General features: G+C 43.5%; 1 protein-coding gene across 1 annotated transcript in view; it reads left to right on the top strand.

Moving 5' to 3' along the window:
• Positions 1 to 207: 207 nt before the first annotated feature.
• Positions 208 to 19,197, top strand: part of LOC310770981 (PDZ domain-containing protein 2-like) — a gene marked incomplete at its 3' end in the record, with an annotated part of 120,648 nt that continues 101,658 nt past the window's right edge. Inside the window, 1 exon segment of the mRNA XM_083663675.1 lies at positions 208 to 640. Coding sequence (XP_083519801.1) covers positions 234 to 640 — 407 coding nt within the window.

Below are 19,197 nucleotides of genomic sequence, written 5' to 3'. Positions count from 1 at the left end.
ATGGACACCTCGTCGTGCATTAACCCTTACTTATTATTTCATAATGTGGTGAGTACACCAGTGTGCTAAGCAAACTAGCAGGAATCCAGTCCTACTAATGCATGAAACAATGTCATCACATTTCATCTAGCATGTGGCTGCTCTTCTTCTCCCTCCTCCAGGAGTCCTCTCAGCATGGGGAGCCTGATAGTGTCTGCAGCAGCAGCAGTTCCAGCAGTGTTACTGGGGGGGACATGGTCCTCTGCCTGGCTGCCATCCACAAGCTGGTGGAGTACATCCAGCTCAACTTCACCCAGGCTGACAAACCCCCCTCCTCCAGGGAGGCTGACAGAGCCCCCTCATCCGGGGAGGCTGTAGAGGTGGAAGTCTGTGCTGTTTGCCTTCATAAGTCTGGAGGGGACGTGGCTGAGTTTGGCCTGAGCTTTGGGAACATCCCGATCTTTGGGGACCCAGAGGGAAGGCCAAAGGGCAGCCGGAGGAGGAGGAGACCTACGGGGCCCGTCCTGGAGGTGGGCTGCCTCTGGGTGACGGAGGTGAGGAAGAGGAGCCCGGCCGCCTGCTGTGGAGCCATCAAACTCCGAGACGAACTCCTGTCCCTCAATGGACAGCTGATGGTTGGAGTGGACGTCAGCGGAGCCAGGTAGGATCACTTCTGGTGTAACTGAAAAATATTGCAATATTTCCCGAATAGCCTACCCCCCCTTTTTTTTGGTAAACAGTTAGATAAACAGACAGTTTTGCCAGTCTGCCCTGCTGCCGACCCTCATTCCACCACTCACTGTATATTATCGCTACAGGTAAGAGTGTCTTATTTGTTGCTGCAAAGGGAGAGAGAACAAGGAAGTGTAGAGCACATCAACCTCTCAGTCCTTTATTCATAATATTCACCCCCCCCCCCCAGTATTTTGAAAATAAGTGTTACAGAAGTTTGACAAATGAACACAGTATACACCTTATGTTCAGACCTTACAGCTGGGTCAAATGGGTGCGGCTACATAAGGTGAATACATACTGTAATAACTCAATGCTAGACACAAACAAAGATAATAGCACACTCTCAAGCTAAGGTTTTAAGCAAACTCAAATTTGAGACTTCTGTGCTCAAACTCTGAGTGGATTTACTCTTAAAGTCGAGCTGAACCCAAAAATGACTTTTATTTTATTTTAGTTCAAATACCTGGGTATGCAGTGCACCTACGGTATTTAATAATGTATGCAAACAAAATCACAACAATCTACCGGTAATTTCTTTAGTTTTTCACACTTTTTCACATCAAAAGTTCATTTTTCAAGATTTCATTGATAACAGTAATGTACAGTTTGCTGACGTCACCTAGTACTATCAAATTTCTACCCCATTTCAACCAATCATATCACGACATGCAGCTGTCAATCAAATCTTCATTTCTGGATAATTTTCTCTTCCAAATGAAGTAGAAAATGGCGCCTAGTGCCTGTCATCTGGCAGAATTCCTATCCCATAAACTAACTACTAACTTGGCCAATTGTTAGAAACATGAACAAAAAACAAAAACTATAATCTCTGAGAATGCAAAGAAATGTAACTGGCTCGTTAAAACGCGCATTCCAGGGATATCGTAGCGATAATGGCGTGCGCATCCGAGAGCTTGGTTGTTAGGGGTCGCACTTCGGAGATTCTAGGCCGACGTGCTGCACTCTCCGCTCAGCAACACGAAGGCAGCTGGCTGCCTGCGGGTCGCTGAGCTCCACTCAGCCACTAACCTCCCGTCAAAAGGGTCTTCCCGAGGGGAGCGCCACAACACACTGAATCCCACTCGATTTGGAGGCGGAACACGCCAGGATTGGCCAAAGCCCAATCCAGTCCCCAGAATTGTCAAATAAAATCATCGACATGATACTATGACCCGCCTCTCAACCTGTCATCTTAGACAAACTATGTTTTCAGTCTGAAACGGACGCATTATGCACGTGACGAACAGGTTCAGTTCGACTTTAAGTATGTAAATCACTCTCAGGAAAGTGAAGAATTTACTGTGGTTGTGTCAGCATACTTGCCTCCATGCACCGAAGGGTCTTGCAATGCTGCGGTGTAGCACTGACTCTATTGCAGTGGATTGGGCGTGATCGACCCTTCCGCGGGCAACGTTGCAGACAGAGTAGGAAGGCTGATCCGTGAGCGGCTGCTTCTGGGATGCGGGTCGGGGGCTTAATCGGCCTCGGCTGGGTCTACTGGGCGAGGGTGTATGATGTTGAACAGACCCGAAACACCTTACGACCCCAGTTAACATCACTGCTGACGCCTCCCAGCGCATGCTGAAGTATGTATATTTGTAACGTGCAAGCAAAAATTAACATAAAAAAAGATTCCCATTTCAGACGGTCACAGACAGTCAAATAGCGCATTTTAATGTTCTTGGTTAACCGATTAATGATCGGTTAATGCGGGTTGGTTGTGGTCAATTTAGTTTTTTCATTTTCGCCATCCCTACTAGCAACCAAAGAATATAGCCAACCCCCGACACGGGAGAAACCGTGAGGGCCGATGCAACACTCCAGCGGAAGTCGGACTCGGTCCATTGATGCAGCGCATCTGGCCAGTCGTCTGCATTGGCGGTGTTCTACAGCGGTGCAAACATTGGTTGGATTTTAAGCACTAGATTTATGGGAATTGATGAAATGATGCACAATACCCTGCAGCAAATCTCAGACCTCTCAATGGTTTAAAAAATATCACACAGGAGAATGGATGTTGAATTAGATCCTAATGTGTTCTTCAACTTCCGCCCAGCAGATGCCACTAAAAGACTATGGTCCACTGTCTCTGTCTCTCAGTCCAACATGCTGCCTGGTGTAAGGGGCTGTCTCACTGATCAGTACAGTAAGGAGACAACATGCCAACAAGCCTTTGCTCATAATGCTGCTACTTCTTAGCGAAAGGACGAACGCCATTGTATAGTATAAATGCAATAAGAAAAATGACCTGGGAAACCTCCAGTCATCTCAACAGTGTGATGATACACATTGCATATACATTACATATCAGTAATAGTACAATTAGTAAAAGAGAGAAAAGGAAAAATAAATGATTAATGTAAAAGTTAGTACATGTGTGAGCATCCTGCACAATCACACATGGTCACAAGACTGGTTAATTCTCAGCCACGCCTTCAGATGGCCCTTGAAGGTGGCCAAGCTGGAGCTACCCCTTATAGAGGGAGGTAGGCTGTTCCATACAGCGCTTCCTTTAAAGCCTAGCTCCTCATTGCGTGGCTCTCGAAGCTTTAGTTGGCGGCTCTAAATTTTTTTTTTTTTTTTTTAAGATTTCATCCCCCCTGCTCTCCCCAAAATGTCAATAAACCTTTATGGCATATTATTACAATACAACAATACTGGTGTTGACAGTAATAGAAGGTGCCAAATCATTCAAAACAATAAGCATTTTGCTTTTAGGAGTATTGTGCCAGCGTGCAGCGCTGTTCCAAAACGTGTCAACGTGTGTCGTTGCCTGGGAAACGCACATCCCATAATACAACTGTTCACATCGCATCCCATAATAGTATGATGATACTAGGGATGCCATTGCGAACACATAGATGTGAACAGGTTAGATAAAACTTCAGCGTCGCCAGCGATGGCCCCCACCGTTGCGGTCGGGGTACGTTTCGAAATCCCTCCAGGCCTGAAAGATTTTCTGTGTGTGTGTGTGTGTGTGTGTGTGTGTGTGTGTGTGTGTGGAAAACAATCAAACAAAAAAATGGTAGGCAGATGTGCTTGGTTGGGGTGGCTTTTGGTGTTTTGCGGTAAAAGTGGCTCTCCTATTGACTTTGTCCTGCCAGTGCTGCTCTCATCGAAGAAATAGTGAGGATCATTGCTTTAAAGGATAGCACGTTTTGACCAAACAGGGTTCTTCTGAGCGGAACTTCACAATCCCTGTTGGTGATGGCTCTAGTTAGCCGGGTCGGATTGGCAGTAGATCTATATTTAATAAAGGTTAAAAGAGGTGGAGACGCTAGGCCATGCAGGACTTTGTATATCAAGCAGGCAGAGGTGAATTTCCTGAAGTTGTCAAAGCTTAGCATGTTGAATTTGGTTAGAATATTGCAGTGATGATAGGTGAAGGGTTTTTTATCTAGGATTTTTAATGCTTTTTTGTAAAGTGATTCGATTGGTTTAAGAATTGTTGAGCCTGTCATAGACCAACTGGTTAAGCAGTAGCTCATATGTGAGAGTATCATGGAATGCAGGAACATCAGAGCAGCACTATTAGATAAGGAACACCTTATTTGTCTAAAATTACATGAATTAAATTTAATCGTTTTCGAGATCATTTTGACATGACTCCTGAACAAGAGTGTGGAGTCTAACATAACACCTAAGTATTTGAATTAATTTACAACATTCAATTCCTCAGCTCCCTGATGATCATTGGTTTCATTTTGTGCAAAATGTGCTCTCATGTGCGGCATTTCCCCCACTTGACTCTTTTGGATGGGAGTTATGAACGCTTCTCCTCCAACCCCCACTACCTGTTCTCCTCCAACCCCCACTACCTGTTCTCCTCCAACCCCCACTACCTCCTCCAACCCCCACTACCTCCTCCAACCCCCACTACCTGTTCTCCTCCAACCCCCACTACCTCCTCTAACCCCCACTACCTCCTCCAACCCCCACTACCTCCTCCAACCTCCCACTACCTCCTCCAACCCCCACTACCTCCTCCAACCCCAACTACCTCCTCCAACCCCCACTACCTCCTCTAACCCCCCTACCTCCTCCAACCCCCACTACCTCCTCCAACCCCCACTACCTCCTCTAACCCCCACTACCTCCTCCAACCCCCACTACCTCCTCCAACCCCCACTACCTCCTCCAACCCCCACTATCTGGCCTTGGAATGTGTGGAATGCCAAGTAAGTGCTGCCTGGCTAAAGTAGGGAATAACTGAATGAAAGTCATGTTTCTTCTGTGTGGTAAAAGAGTCACTCAGCTGGCGTGCTCTGTACATATTGTACCCTAACCCTACCACTGTGTGTGTGTGTGTGTGTGTGTGTGTGTGTGTGTGTGTGTGTGTGTGTGTGTGTGTGTGTGTGTGTGTGTGCGCGTGCGTGCTCTGTACATACTGTACGTACATTTACCTTTGTATGCAAGGTGCTCTTGGAGGGGGGACAATTGACAAAAAAGGGGCTTGTAATAGCATGGTCTCTTTACCAATGCACACAAGTTTAGGAAGGGAGATAGTTTAAGGAAGGAAGGAAAGAAAACTGTTGATTCAAGATTCAAGATTTTTATTGTCACTCGGTAGTACAAGTATGCATGTGTGAAATTCTTATGCTGTGGGCTCCGTTACAGACAAAAGTCTGTATTTCTGCTGTAAGTCTGCATTTCAGCCAAATGGCCTTTGTCATAACCTGACGCTGCCAGATGGACGGTATACCTCCACATAGGTTTCACTAAACCAGTCGATCTGGGAATGAAGTCACCAGACCCGCTGACGGAGGCGGGCACTTTTTCCAAGCTACTTGGCAGGTGATTGGATGACCCATCTGTCTATCACCGCTGGTGGGTGTTAACTTCAACCAATCAGATCGCCGAAGGTGCCTGTGGATGATCTCCGTGGAATTCATTGATTGAGTCCTCACGGTCGTAAAGTCACCTTCGAAGCATTTAGTTAGATTATAACAAACTAGTTGTGTGGCTTAGCCTTCCCAAATGTTGAGGGTCGTTTTTTAGAATTTAATACATAGAATTGGGAACGTTACATTCAATTTCATTCAGACTGCCTGTCACTTCCGCGGCGGCAGCCATGTTGACGAGTGAAAAGAACTACAAAGACCATGTACCCACTACTTGCCCAGACGAGCCTAAGCCCGCCTACGGCCGCCGCTGATTCGTCGGGCCGGCATGGCTCGACCAATCATCTTAACTGCCTGTGCGGGTCCAGACCGTCACGGAGAACCAAATGAAATGTGAGTTCACGTGACGGGCGGTTTACCAGGCTACCTTTGTCAGGCCAGAGTCTGATTGAACAGGTGTGCTGTGAAGAAATAGGGCTATGTGCTTCCAGTTGTAAAACAAACAAACAAAATGAATTTAAATTAAAGTAAGCCAGGGGCGGCTGTAGCTCAGGAGGTAGAGCGGGTCGTCCACTAATCGCCTTGGATAAAAGAGGTCGGTGGTTCGATTCCCGCCTCCTCCAGTCCGCATGTCGAAGTGTCCTTGGGCAAGATACTGAACCCCAAATTGCTCCTGATGGTGTGCCAGCACCCTGCGTGGTAACCTGCCGCCATCGGTGTGTGAATGGGTGAATGTACCAACTGACTGTAAAGCGCTTTGGATAAAAGCGCTATATAAATGCAGGCCATTTACCATTTACCATAAGCCCAAAAATACAAGGTGGTCGTGCAGTACAACCCATGGTCAATTTGTTGAGATATAACAACTTGACTGCCTCACAGGTGGTCTTTCATTTCATTTTAGCGATAGCCGTGGCTGAACGAACAAGATATTTTAACCATTTTTTGTGGGGGAAATCATCAGACAAATTATTATTCAAAGTAGAGTATTTATATATGTTAAAATATGGCTTTAGGGGGTCTTTAAGGAAACTGGTCTGTTTAACTCTCCTATTCTTGCATAAAATGTAATCATCAACCAAACTATTAGCCTATTCATTATATTTATTGGATTGGTGCGGCTTCCTTCACTGCTCAAAACAATATTACTCTCCTCACTCGCTAAATGTATAATAGTGGTTTTCTGGCATCTAGTAGAGCTGAATATTGCATTTAGTGCAAGCAGCAACTGCGCGAGCACCGGCTATCTTCTTTTCCTCCTCTGATTGGTTGCGCTCATGAAAGGTCAGTGACACGTAGGTCAGCGTTGAGATATTTTGAACTCTGGGCAAAAGTGTCAAAATCGAGCTGTGCGTCACCAAGGTTAGTGCTGCCACCTAGTGGAGCAGAAACGCTGTCCCCCACAGCCGGGCACAGATCATGTGTAGGGGCCTTAACCCTAACCCTATATTTTTTTATATGATATATTTTTTATTTCATTAACAGAGCATGTGAACATGTGAACTTGCTAAACTTGGACATAAAGGAAATTGATAATCCATCCACAAAAACATTTCAGCAAATTACTCAAAAGCAGATTGCCAACATTTTCTCCCCCCTTACTCATCAGAAGTATTTGCATGCATAACACATTTGTTGAGACAAAATGTGATGAGCAACAACAGAAGAAATCAATCCACAAGCTATTAATGCTAAGCTGTGAAAAATGCTAACTTATCTGTAAAGGGGAGACTTGTGGTACCCATTGAACCACTTTTCATTCAAATAAATTGAGCTGAGAGGTCAAGGGGCCCCTTTGAAATAGTTTTCCCTCGCCCAAATTCAACCTAGGTTTGGAGCGTTATTTAGTCCCCTTGCCGACAAGCTAGCATAATATGCTATGCTTGCCAATGGGTCCCTTAGGTCTTCTAGTTTCTTCTGATAACAGGATCTCCACTGTAGCTTTAAAACTGGCCCTGCTACAGCCATTTGATTGACCGCTCACTGCCCACCTGCAGTACCTCCACGGCCCACTAGTGGGCCAAAGCCCACAGTTTGGGAATCACTGGTATAGAGCAAACAACTAATAGATTAGTCGAGAAAATAATCGACAGTGGAAATAAAGGTTAGTTGCAGCCCTAGACTGTCCACAGAGTCCATACGGGCTCTCCTCTCCGCTGCTGCTCTGAGGGATTAAAGAAGGATGGACTCAGGGGATTCTAACAGCGGATTACAGCAGATTAACTCTGAGCTCCAGGCAGAACAATGACAGCACTGTCACCATCACAGCTTCAGGTAGGCTGACTAATGCATACTGCAGTTTTTATTTATATAGCATGTTTTCATATATGTAATGCAATTCAAAGTGAAAAAGAGATGGCATACAATGAAAAGTCATAACATAATTTGTTAATTCATTGTATACTGTATATTTTGTATATTGTATTTGTATATACTTATTTTACTTATTTTCTATTGACTTATTTTATATTTTTACCTATTTTCTGTGATATTGTTGTTATGGTTAATTTATCTCCCTGTCTCTTAACTGCACTGATGAGGAGTAGCACTCATAATGTCATTGTATCATGTCTTGTCTCTCTCTCTCTCTCTCTCACTCTCACACACACACACACACACACACACACACACACACACACACACACACACACACACACACACACACACACAGTTTCACACACACACACACACACACACACACACACACACACACACACACACACACACACACACACACACACACACACACACACACACACACACACACACAGTTTCTCCCAAATCCTGGTGAGTCTTCCCAAAACCTCGCCTACAAACACACAGAGTCACTTATAGAAGTGGCTGGCACCGCTTAAAAATGCTATTTTAGAGCCACAATACCATTATAAATATCAACAACTAGCCAACAGATATCAAAGCTGGTGGGCTTTATGGAAGAGCGTGACTCAAACTGGCTGACCGTTACATCAAACTGGTCATTCAGTGGTACATAAGTAATGTAGCGCACAGCATCTTCTCTTGGTTTATAGGCAGGTCGCTGACATCTCCAAGGTGCTTACCGCCACCTGCTGTACAAGTAGTTTACTTGTACATGCAATGAACATCATCCATCCGTTTTATAATTCTGTCCATTTTCTGATGGATCAGTGTGGCCATGGCCTTATAGGCTATATATTTGAGAGATAACTTTTGTGGGGAGAAATACATTGAAAACAAGTCAGATATGACTTGAATGCCATTTATAAAATTGCTTTTTCCCGCGTTTAACGTGACCACGATCACTATTTGGCAGCCGACTTTTGGGCGTTGTGCAAACAGGTGCTCACTTTTTGGCACATCGCAAGCCCACGCTTTCTAACCCTATCGCCAGAATAATGCATAGAAAGTTTTTTTCATGGAGTGGAGAATTGCTTTCTGAAATATATCTCTGATGTAGGGTTAGGGTTATGTAGGTGATGGGTTAGGGACTGATGTAGTCTACATTGAAAAAAACTATGAAAACTCTGTCTCGCATAAACACTGCGATTCCTGCAACACACTACATCAGGGATACTCAACTTGCTTTGCCCGGAGGCCACTTATGCAAAATGACAGGAGGCCAGGGGCTAGTTAATAAACAAACATTAATAATATACAATTTTCTGTAGCGGATTGTAGGTATTTAGGGTGTCAGCCGGAGTTTAGTCTAACAATTTTGTGCACACAGGATAGGTTAAGTTAAGTTTGTTAGTACATATAAGTACCTGGGTGGTGAGCAGGTGGCAATATTTGAGAATTTAGCTGGAGCTCAGTCCAACTTTATAGTTTTCATTGTGAATTAGAAAATGGCCAGGGAGCCACTTGGCACCCTATCATGGGCCGCAAGTTAAGTATCACTGCACTACATCATATCACTACTCTACACTGGAGGATGTCCTCATGTGTGAACACACAACAATGGCTCTTGTCTGAAAGGGTAACAGGGAATGTCCAGACCTGATTCAACGGACAGAGTCCAGAGTTCATGTCTGAAAGTGGCTTATGTCTTGGTGAAAGCAGCCAAGCTTATTTAGTCCATCTCAGAGGGTGTGAAGTCTCAGATGGTGTGAAGTCTATCTTATTTAGTCCATCTCAGATGGTGTGAAGTCTATCTTATTTAGTCCATCTCAGATGGTGTGAAGTCTAGCTTATTTAGTCCATCTCAGATGGTGTGAAGTCTAACCTTGAAGAAGGCTTGCACCTCATGCTTGTTTTCTTGTTATTTGGCTTTGTCAGAGGTGTTGAGTGCTCCTTCAGAAACAGGTTGACACCTGAACCTGTTTTAACATGCAGCCCTCCCTCCCTCCAACAGGGAGACAGAAAGAGAGAGCGGGATCGTTGCTCTGACTCGCCCCACTCTTTTCAACATCAAAAGTCATGTGGTGGTGTGCAGTACTCAATCAAATCTAACAACCAAATCATGCTGGACTTAATGTTTAGCTTTGAAAGAACCTTTGTCCTTTAAAAGCTCTTTAAAAAAAGAACATTGTTTTATAGCTGTAATGTGAGATGGTGTCAGCAGAGGGACTTAGGACCTCCCTTAACACTTTCAGTGCCACGGCCCTTGGGCAAAAGGTTGCTTGCTGTGCCACATAGGCCGCAATGCATTTTAAAACAGTCATATAATTTCTTTAATAATTACTATGTAAACACTGAACACGCACAAATAACGATGAGACTCTCTTCTATCACCTGCAAAAAAAAGTTTATTGATCCCATTTTCCGTTCTTTAGTTATGAGCCGGAGAAGATAGCTTGATTGAACGAAAAACAGAGCTTTTTTTCTACGAGCTGAGATAATGAGCCTTTTGTGAAATTAAACATTTCAAGCACATCACTGACTCTGAAGCTAATTTTCTGATGTAGTCACACCTCAAAAATAATTTCCTTCAATAAAACAGTGAAGGCAAGGGAATTTTGTTTGGAAGAATAATATTTTTAGCTGAAACCAGCAGCGCTGGCGCCTGCATGCGCTGCTGGTTGCAGCTTCTTGCTGATCTTTTGCTGCTGGTGGGCATCGGATATTCTGGCTTGCGTTTGCCAACCCTGTCCTGCTGTCTGGGTCTGTGTTGTGTACTTGGCTCTGCGTGCCCACCTCCCCCCCTCCTCCTCCCCCCCCCCCCCCGTTGTGGGAGGAGTGTCTCTCTGCTCTGCTGTTTTCTCTGCCTGTGCTCAGCACTGAAAAAGTCCGCTAGATCCTGCTTTTTTACAGCCGCGTGTACCAGCTCCCATGCTTCAAGTTGAGAATAATAACAAATCCACGGCTGATCATGCAAATGGGTGTTGCAGCGGACACCGAGGCTGTTGCAGCGGACACCGAGGTGCTCAATTGTGATAGCAGATTGGCTGCTGCAGGGGCACAGCTAAACGTTGCTTCAATGAAGCCGCTGCATACGGACGGATGCGATGCGATTTCCTTCCCCCCAATGACTTCTTCTGTGTGTTTCACTCCACGTTCTCTCATCTGGAGAGCGCTGTCGCCACCTAAGGGTTCTGTAAAATAGGTTAGACACATTCAATACCTCTGATATTGTAAGAGGCGATGTAAGAGGCATAGATCGACACCCCCCCGTCAAAAAAAAAAATTCGAGTTATTGACGCCATTTGGCGTCGCTGGCACTCTACGGTAAATTTCTAATGACGCCATATGGCGTCGCTGGCACTGAATGTGTTAATGACGACTACCCAAAACGCATGCTTTTTCTCCTGCTCAGGTTTTTACACTGTCAAACAGAGGTCCTGTGTCTGAGGCGTGCTGTTGGATAAATGAGCTGGAGTTTGAGGACTGGCTTTCATTGTAACGGGGGTAGAAATGATCCTGAATAGAGAGCTTAATTGAATCAGTGGATGGAGTTCAGAAGCTCATCAGCCTTGGTTTTGGCGTAACACTGTTGACACTGCACTCACACCTCCTTTGGAGATGTAATATACTTCGCAAAGTAAGTAAAGCTGATTCCTATTCAATACAGGTCAGTTAAATGTTGCCTTGATAAATATACTCGTCATTTTTGTTCTATCCTCAAATTGTAATGTCTACTTTTGGAGGCTGTTGCTCCTTTTCTGTATTGGGAACAACTTCTGCCCCCACTGTCTAAAAATGGGGGCATTTACAAAAAAGTGGGGGGGGGCACTTTAAAAAAATATAAATGAGTGCATAAGGTTGCTAAAGCGTAGTGTGAACAACAGTGCTGCTTGTGTGAGTGTGTGCTTCTGGCAACCAGCTTGTGTGTGTGTGTGTGTGTGTGTGTGTGTGTGTGTGTGTGTGTGTGTGTGTGTGTGTGTGTGTGTGTGTGTGTGTGTGTGTGTGTTCTTCTGGCAACCAGCTTGCAGGTGCTGAGTGTGTGTTAGAGATGGAAAATTAATTGAATGAAAAATCTTGGGGGCAATTTTGGCCCTTAAGTTCTGCAGTTGCTTTGAATTGTGTCTTTTGCTCCTTGGTCTCTGGAACAAAAGCCAAAGCCTTTCCTCCCCTGTGTGTCTGGCAGGAAGACATTAGCACAGTTATCTGGGGTGGGACATGTGGAGCTCTTGCTTAATCTCCAAATACCTCAGGGAGAAGACCCACCTCATCGAGCACAACAACTCAAAGGAGCTGGGCCAACAACTCAAACAACAACTCAACAACTCAAAGGAGCTGGGCCAAAGGGATAGGGAGCATTCCTGGGCCAGATGAAGTTCTTAATGTGATGTTGCCATATGTTCACGCTGCTATCTGGTGCCAGTGCAGACTGCTGTTTTGGCATGTCTGAGAGCAGGATGTTATTTAAGAAGGAATTAGTCACAAATGATTTGACACATTGTAGGTTGATGTTGGACATTTTGGATGAGTGCTTGAGACTTTGTTTTCCACCACCATTGTCAAAACATCAAATGACTGAATGAATGAATTCTTGTTGTATATGCTTATTGTGAATTCAATTGTTTACCCTTGTTTAGCATGTTATTGCCTATATTTCTTTTCTTACTTATATTTCTTTTATTGTTTATCTTTTTCCTTTTCTTTTTTTAACATGTTTGAAATCAAATCTAAAATGTAAATGAATTTCAGGCCGCATCCCGTCAGGAAACATTTGAAGTATGCTGAGGTGTACTGAAGCTTGTGGCTTTTGGTTCATATAGTCCACATTGGTGTTTCATATATTTTGGCAATAATTTGATTAAAGACAATATTTATGTATTGGTTAAAGACAAATTATGTATATAAAATACTAATAGTATGAATAATAATTTGTTTCTGATAGTTTTTTACCCACACAAAAAGTTTAAATTATCTTGTTAAAATCCTTAAAATGACTTCCCCTCCTTCTGCCTCATTAAAAATTCCAAAGCAACCAATCAGGGTTATCATTCTAGAACATAACTAGCCAATCACAGCATACAAACAATGGCTTTAACTGCTGAATACTGGACAGGGATTGGCTCCAGTATTCGTGATGTCACAAATCATGCTGGTTGAAAATGGCCTATTCAGTGAGCCCGGAGAAACCTTCCACTTTCAGCAGATGATTATGGATACAGCTTTCTATTGATAGTATTCTGTTACATCACCACATGGGCATCTAGGTAGGAAAATAACAGGTGATTACAATCAAATGACACAAACAGCCATGTTTTTTTTAACAGGTAAGCCGCAGCATGGGGTAATTGCCATTGACACATTCACATCGCCTCACCAACCAATGTTCAGCCGCCCCCCCGCAGCGGGTGTTTCAATGCATGAACTCACTGTGGCTGCAGCCTGCAAGACACTAAACCAGTAGATTGACCTGACATTGTCTCCAATACATCAACTGTGGCAGCGCCACAAAATGTTCATGGACGGACAAACAGTTCCTCAATATAATCAATGTAACATCGAAATTTAAACTAACGTTACCTTTCTGAAACACGGCAGTAATATTTGGGCTGTGTTAAAAGAGTGACAGTTATGCCAGACTAGCAACGGAAATACCTCAATTTACTTTCAGAATAAAAGGCATTTAAATTCTCACCTTTGGAGAGAAAGAAATTATATTCCAAGGAATAAAACATAAACCTTGTATCAAAATACCAGCCCAAAAATAACAATGTTTTGGATCAACGTTGCTCTGTTACAATTCCGGCTCCAAAATTATAAAATGGTAAAAAAAAACATGGCCAGGTTGAACCCCGGTATACACGGTGCATGGTATCGTCACCCATGTATACCAATCAATCAATCAATCTTTATTAGCAGACACAAGGTCCAATATAAACACACAGTAGAAAACAGCAACACAACATCAAAAAATTACACAATTAACATCAGCACATCAAAAAATACTACAATAAGAGCCTGTACCAATGAGCCCAAATGCTGGACTGATACTTAATTGCACTAAGACAGGGCTGAGTCAGAAGCAAGATTATGATATTCTGAGAAACATTCAGACGACAAATGAACTTATAGGTCAGGTTTCTCAGTAGGGCATGAAAGGTATTGACCCCTACCCCACAAAACATTTCACTGGCACTACAACACCTTGGCCTCCCAAGCAGTATTCTCATACAGTCATTGTAGGCCACCTGCAGTTTCTGAATGCTAGCCTGCTTAAACTTGACCCACAAGGGGGCAGTATAAAGTGATGTACAATAGGCTTTGAACAGGGTTATCTTAATCTCTTCAGAGCAGAAATGAAACTTCTTTCTCAGCATATTTGCTTGTGCATACAACATGCGTCGCTGTCTATACATGTCATCGTCATCACTCATATGATCATTAATGATGTGGCCCAGATATTTAGTACTGCTACACACATCCAGCACATGTCCTGACAAATAAAAGGATGGGAAGGAGAGATCCCTATCATCTCTTGTCCTGAAGATCATAATGACACTCTTTTTAGCATTGTACTTTACATCAAACTGTACACCATAGTCAGAACAAATATGTAGCAGCTGTTGGAAACCCGTACTGCTTGGCGACAGTATGGCCAGGTCGTCAGCATACATAAAGTGATTAATGACAGTGTTACCAAGCACACATCCAGTTCTACAGCTACTGAGCTGCACAGAAAGGTCATTCATATAAAAATTAAAGAGCACAGGAGAAAGAAGCCCTCCCTGACGGACACCATTCCCAACCCCAAAAGGAGCAGAGACCACGTTGCCCCACTTGATCTGCATAGTCTGGTTTGCATACCAGTATGCCAGGATTCTGATCAAATTGCAAGGCACTCCCCTCTCCCTCAGCTTAATAAATAGTTTCTGGTGGTTTACACGGTCAAATGCCTTAGAAGCATCAATGAAACTCACTAGGACCGAGGAATTTTTACCTTTATACCCATGAGGTCCTTGCCAATCCCCAGCTTTAGCCTGTCCGTGTTGGAAATTAACTTTTGCATAGAGGCAACATGATTTCCTAACCAGTTTAAAAGCTACATGTATGGATTTAAAGTGGAGATGAAGCATTGATTTGAACAATACAAGTGTGGTTTGTTTGCTTTGTACCTTGGGTAAGACAGAACCCTGCAATCAAATGTGAATTACAGCTTCATTGGCTGCAAAACTAAAATGTATTTCCCTGTTTTTGCCCTGTTTCGCCACTGAGCGCCGCCATGTTGTTGAAAGCTAGATGGTGACGTCACACGCATTATAGCTCTTGTGTATGCAGCCAGGCTGCAGCGCTGCTTGTTGTTTACTCACCGGTAAAAATGGAGCACAGACATACTAACGTTAACTAAAAGCACAGATGGAGGACCATCAAAATTGCACTTGTGAAATGAATGAATATGCCTACAACACAGCACAGCGAATCCCACACTAGCTGTTGTAAACAGTAGCATCCATGGTGGTACGCTAGCTACATAGCAATCCTAGGCTAATAATAGAAAACTATATACGATATATTTGCCACACAAAACTATATGCTCAACCACTGTTGTCAAATTGTTGAACCACAATTGTGCTTATCTTAGCTTGTTAAAATGCCTGCCTTGTAGGGCTGTGAATCTTCACTAGCCATACAATTCGATTACGATTCAGAGGGCTACGATTCGACTATAAAACGATTATCGATGCATCTCGATGCATCTTAAATCGATGCATCACTTCTTTTTTCCCCAATACATGATTTATTTTTTCTCACTTTATTTTTTTCTCACTGTGTGGCTACTTTTAAAATAAAGTTCATTTGGAATTCACTTAGTTTTTTCTCACTGTGTGGCTACTTTCAAAATAAAGTTAATTTGGAATTGCATTGTATTATGATCCATAATTAAAATAAACAAATGCATTTATTTCCATTATATTTTTTAAATACAAATGCTGCCCTCTGTTACAAGAGTTAGCCAACAGGTGGCAGTCAGGGTTCCAAGAATGCAGGAAAGCCACAGTAAAAGTGGAAAGTGCAGAAGAAGAAGAAGAAGCACAAGCTTCACTGACGTTAAGTTGCAATAAAGAACGAGTCAAAACATATCACCTGACTGAGCATCCATCATATAAACATGCATGGTGCCAGAAGCAGAACCTTGATGATGCGACAGGACACAAAATAACAGGCTGGACACCATTCCACCGGAGCGTTCAACATTTGTTAAGCAGAAGTGCTAAAGCTAGCTGCTAGCCGACGAATGACTTGTATCTCTGTAACCGTAACTCGGAGAGACTCGGGGGTGGCAGCGTTAGATTCGGGGCGAAAAAATACATATAGTCCTTTATAGCCATCGCGATTTGACCATCCGTTTCCCAGAAAATGTAGATAATGTAATAATAGACTTTTGACATTTGTGAATCAATGCAGAATCGCTAAAGCTAGCTGCTAGCCGACGAACGGCTTGTATCTCCGTAACCCTAACCCATAGAGACTCGTGGGTGGCAGCATTAGATTCGGGGTGAAAAAATACATATAGTCCTTTAAAGGCATCGCGATTTGACCTTCCGTGTTGAGCATATAATTTTGTTATATTAGCGTAGGATTGCTATGTAGCTAGCGTACCACCATGGATGCTACTGTTTACAACAGCTAGTGTGGGATTCGCTGTGCTGTGTTGTAGCATATTCATTAATTTCACAAGTGCAATTTTGATGGTCAAGACAATTATAAACGGGGGAGGATAAACGTTTTTGAAATGTGGCAGAGAGTTTACTCACCTATTTTCAGATCAACTGCAGAGGGGCTGAGACGAGAGCAGTTGCGGGGCACCTTCTTCATGAAGAACAACAAATGACTTTACCACTGTCTTTTAGACAATAGTGCTCATTTGAGCATCCAGGGGCAATACAAAATGATCCTCCTCGGGTCCGTCTTTCATTGGGTCTGCCATCTGTGCTTTTACTAACGTTAGTATGTCCGTGCACGTTCGTGCATGCAAATATCGAGTCCGTCAAGAATGCATTGCCGTCGCTCTACCTGACCCCACCTCCACCTGGTCACTAGGTACGAGCGAGCGCCCACAGCCCTCCCAAATCCCTTTGTTTTGAGAGTGAACAGCGCATGTGCACAGATCCTGGCTGCAGCACTGGTGGAAGCCCCCTCCCTCATGTGGGTAGGTGGGACGGCGCCCTCTAGTGGCCGGCCGCCACTGAGACGTGACCATGTGTGGAGCATTGAGCATTGTCGTGCATAGAGTTGTGCATAATGTGAGTCATTATTAGGGCCCCTGGTGCATCACCGCACCGGGGCCAAAAATTGGTGGTCTCCGACCCCTCTAACCTCTCCCAGACCCTAACCCTAAACCTAAAGCTACCCTCTCCCCAGACCCTAACCCTAAACCTAACCTCTCCCCAGACCCTAACCCTAAACCTAAAACGTTACCATTTTACAATTTTGGAGCCGAAATTGTAACATAGCAACGTTGGTCCAAACCGTTGCTATTTTACAATTTTCTGTGAGACTGTGTTGCAAAATACTTGTGATGTTAAGATTACATATGGAGTGAAACTGTGGCTGTAAATCATTACTCAAAGATGTATATTAAGGTTAAGGTTTTTATTTTGAATGCCCTAAAGCGGAAAACCTACTTTGGTTCAGTAAATTGGTTCAGTAAATGCTGGAAAGTCGTCTCATCCGAGAGACGCCTTTTTTCGTTTCTTTTTTTCTGTTGGCATATTCCGTCATTTGGGTTCCATTGGACACAATATAAAGGCAATTTTAAGATAGAAGTGGGGGGAGGGGGTATGGGGTGTTGAAGAGAGACAGGGAAGAGAGGGATGGGGTTGTTGTGTTCTTGAAGCATAGACTACAGGTTACAACATGTACTTTATAGCTGCAGACTCATTGCAACATGCGTGGGCCAAGGGAGTGGCGTTACCTAACCCTAACCCTAAGGGAGTGGCGTTACCTTCGAAAATACATGTTTCATCACATTTGCTTTTCAAGGCCATTTCCAAAGAAAGAGAGAGATAATTAAATCATTTGTTAAACTGAGTGACACACATTGGACAGCAAAATCTCCTTCCTGCTTTGGAATTTTCCCAGTTATTTCCTTGTTTTCCAGTCTGTAGATGTAGTGTTTTAACCCATTTATACCTGATGCAGCATTTGCGTGTATATCCCTCATTTGTGTGCGTATCCCTTAAAGGGATACACACACAAATGCTGCATCAGGTATCAATGGGTTAATGTAGAAGAAGGAATCAGAATCTGGTAGGATGGTTAAGGATTTTAATAAGAGAAGCAAGGCATTGGCTCTATCATGGCCTGACAGGTAGTGGCAACAACAACACACTTCTTCTACTCTACTTCCTGACTCTTCCTTAATGGGCCTTAGCCCACAGCACCGCCTTGTGGTATAATGTAGTATAACAATTACTACTGAACACAACAGTAGAACCAGAATGAAAAATGTGGCTCGACATTGATAACCCGCATGATATTCACTTGTGTAGCACTAAATTAGAGGTAAGTCTTCATGGTTCTCGTATGGGTCTATTGGGCAAACTGGCAACTTACATCCATCTTCAATGCTATTAGCTTATTTCACATGCCACCCAAATCAACCATTCTGGTTAATGGTTACAAATATATATATCTTCTGTAACCTGGGGACAGGCTCATTTGAATGCCTGAATAACCGGAACTAAAGGGGCTCCCCCAGAGTCGGCAGCAGAAGAAAATCCCTTTCCGCTCCCTGCAAGCTCTGTCATTGCCTCCGACCCACCGGTTCTGACCATTTATGGATTTTCTTTCCGCTTGATCTCAAATAATGCCTCCGCCGCTGTGCAACAACAACACTAGCTCGTTGCTACATGCTGAAAATGATGAGTTTTACTTTGACTTGGTCACTTCTACTCCATTTTGATTGGGTAAAGTGCAGCATGTGAGACTGCCCACTTGAGCTCTGTTATGCAGCTTTTCATGGAGCTTGCAGACAGATTTTCGATGCAAGTCGAAAGTCTGTCTCGATTCTCTCGAAAGATGATTTTGTGTCTAAAGGCAGGAAGTAAAACAGTCTCGAGAGATGATTTTGTGTCTAAAGGCAGGAAGTAAAACAGTCTTGAGAGATGATTTAGTGTCTAAAGGCAGGAAGTAAAACAGTCTCGAGAGATGATTTTGTGTCTAAAGGCAGGAAGTAAAACAGTCTCGAGAGATGATTTAGTGTCTAAAGGCAGGAAGTAAAACAGTCTCGAGAGATGATTTTGTGTCTAAAGGCAGGAAGTAAAACAGT

The sequence above is a fragment of the Poromitra crassiceps genome, assembly GCF_964638095.1.
Source record: "Poromitra crassiceps genome assembly, contig: HAP1_SCAFFOLD_287, whole genome shotgun sequence".
NCBI lineage: Eukaryota > Metazoa > Chordata > Actinopteri > Beryciformes > Melamphaidae > Poromitra > Poromitra crassiceps.
This window is presented reverse-complemented; position numbering and strand designations above follow the sequence as displayed.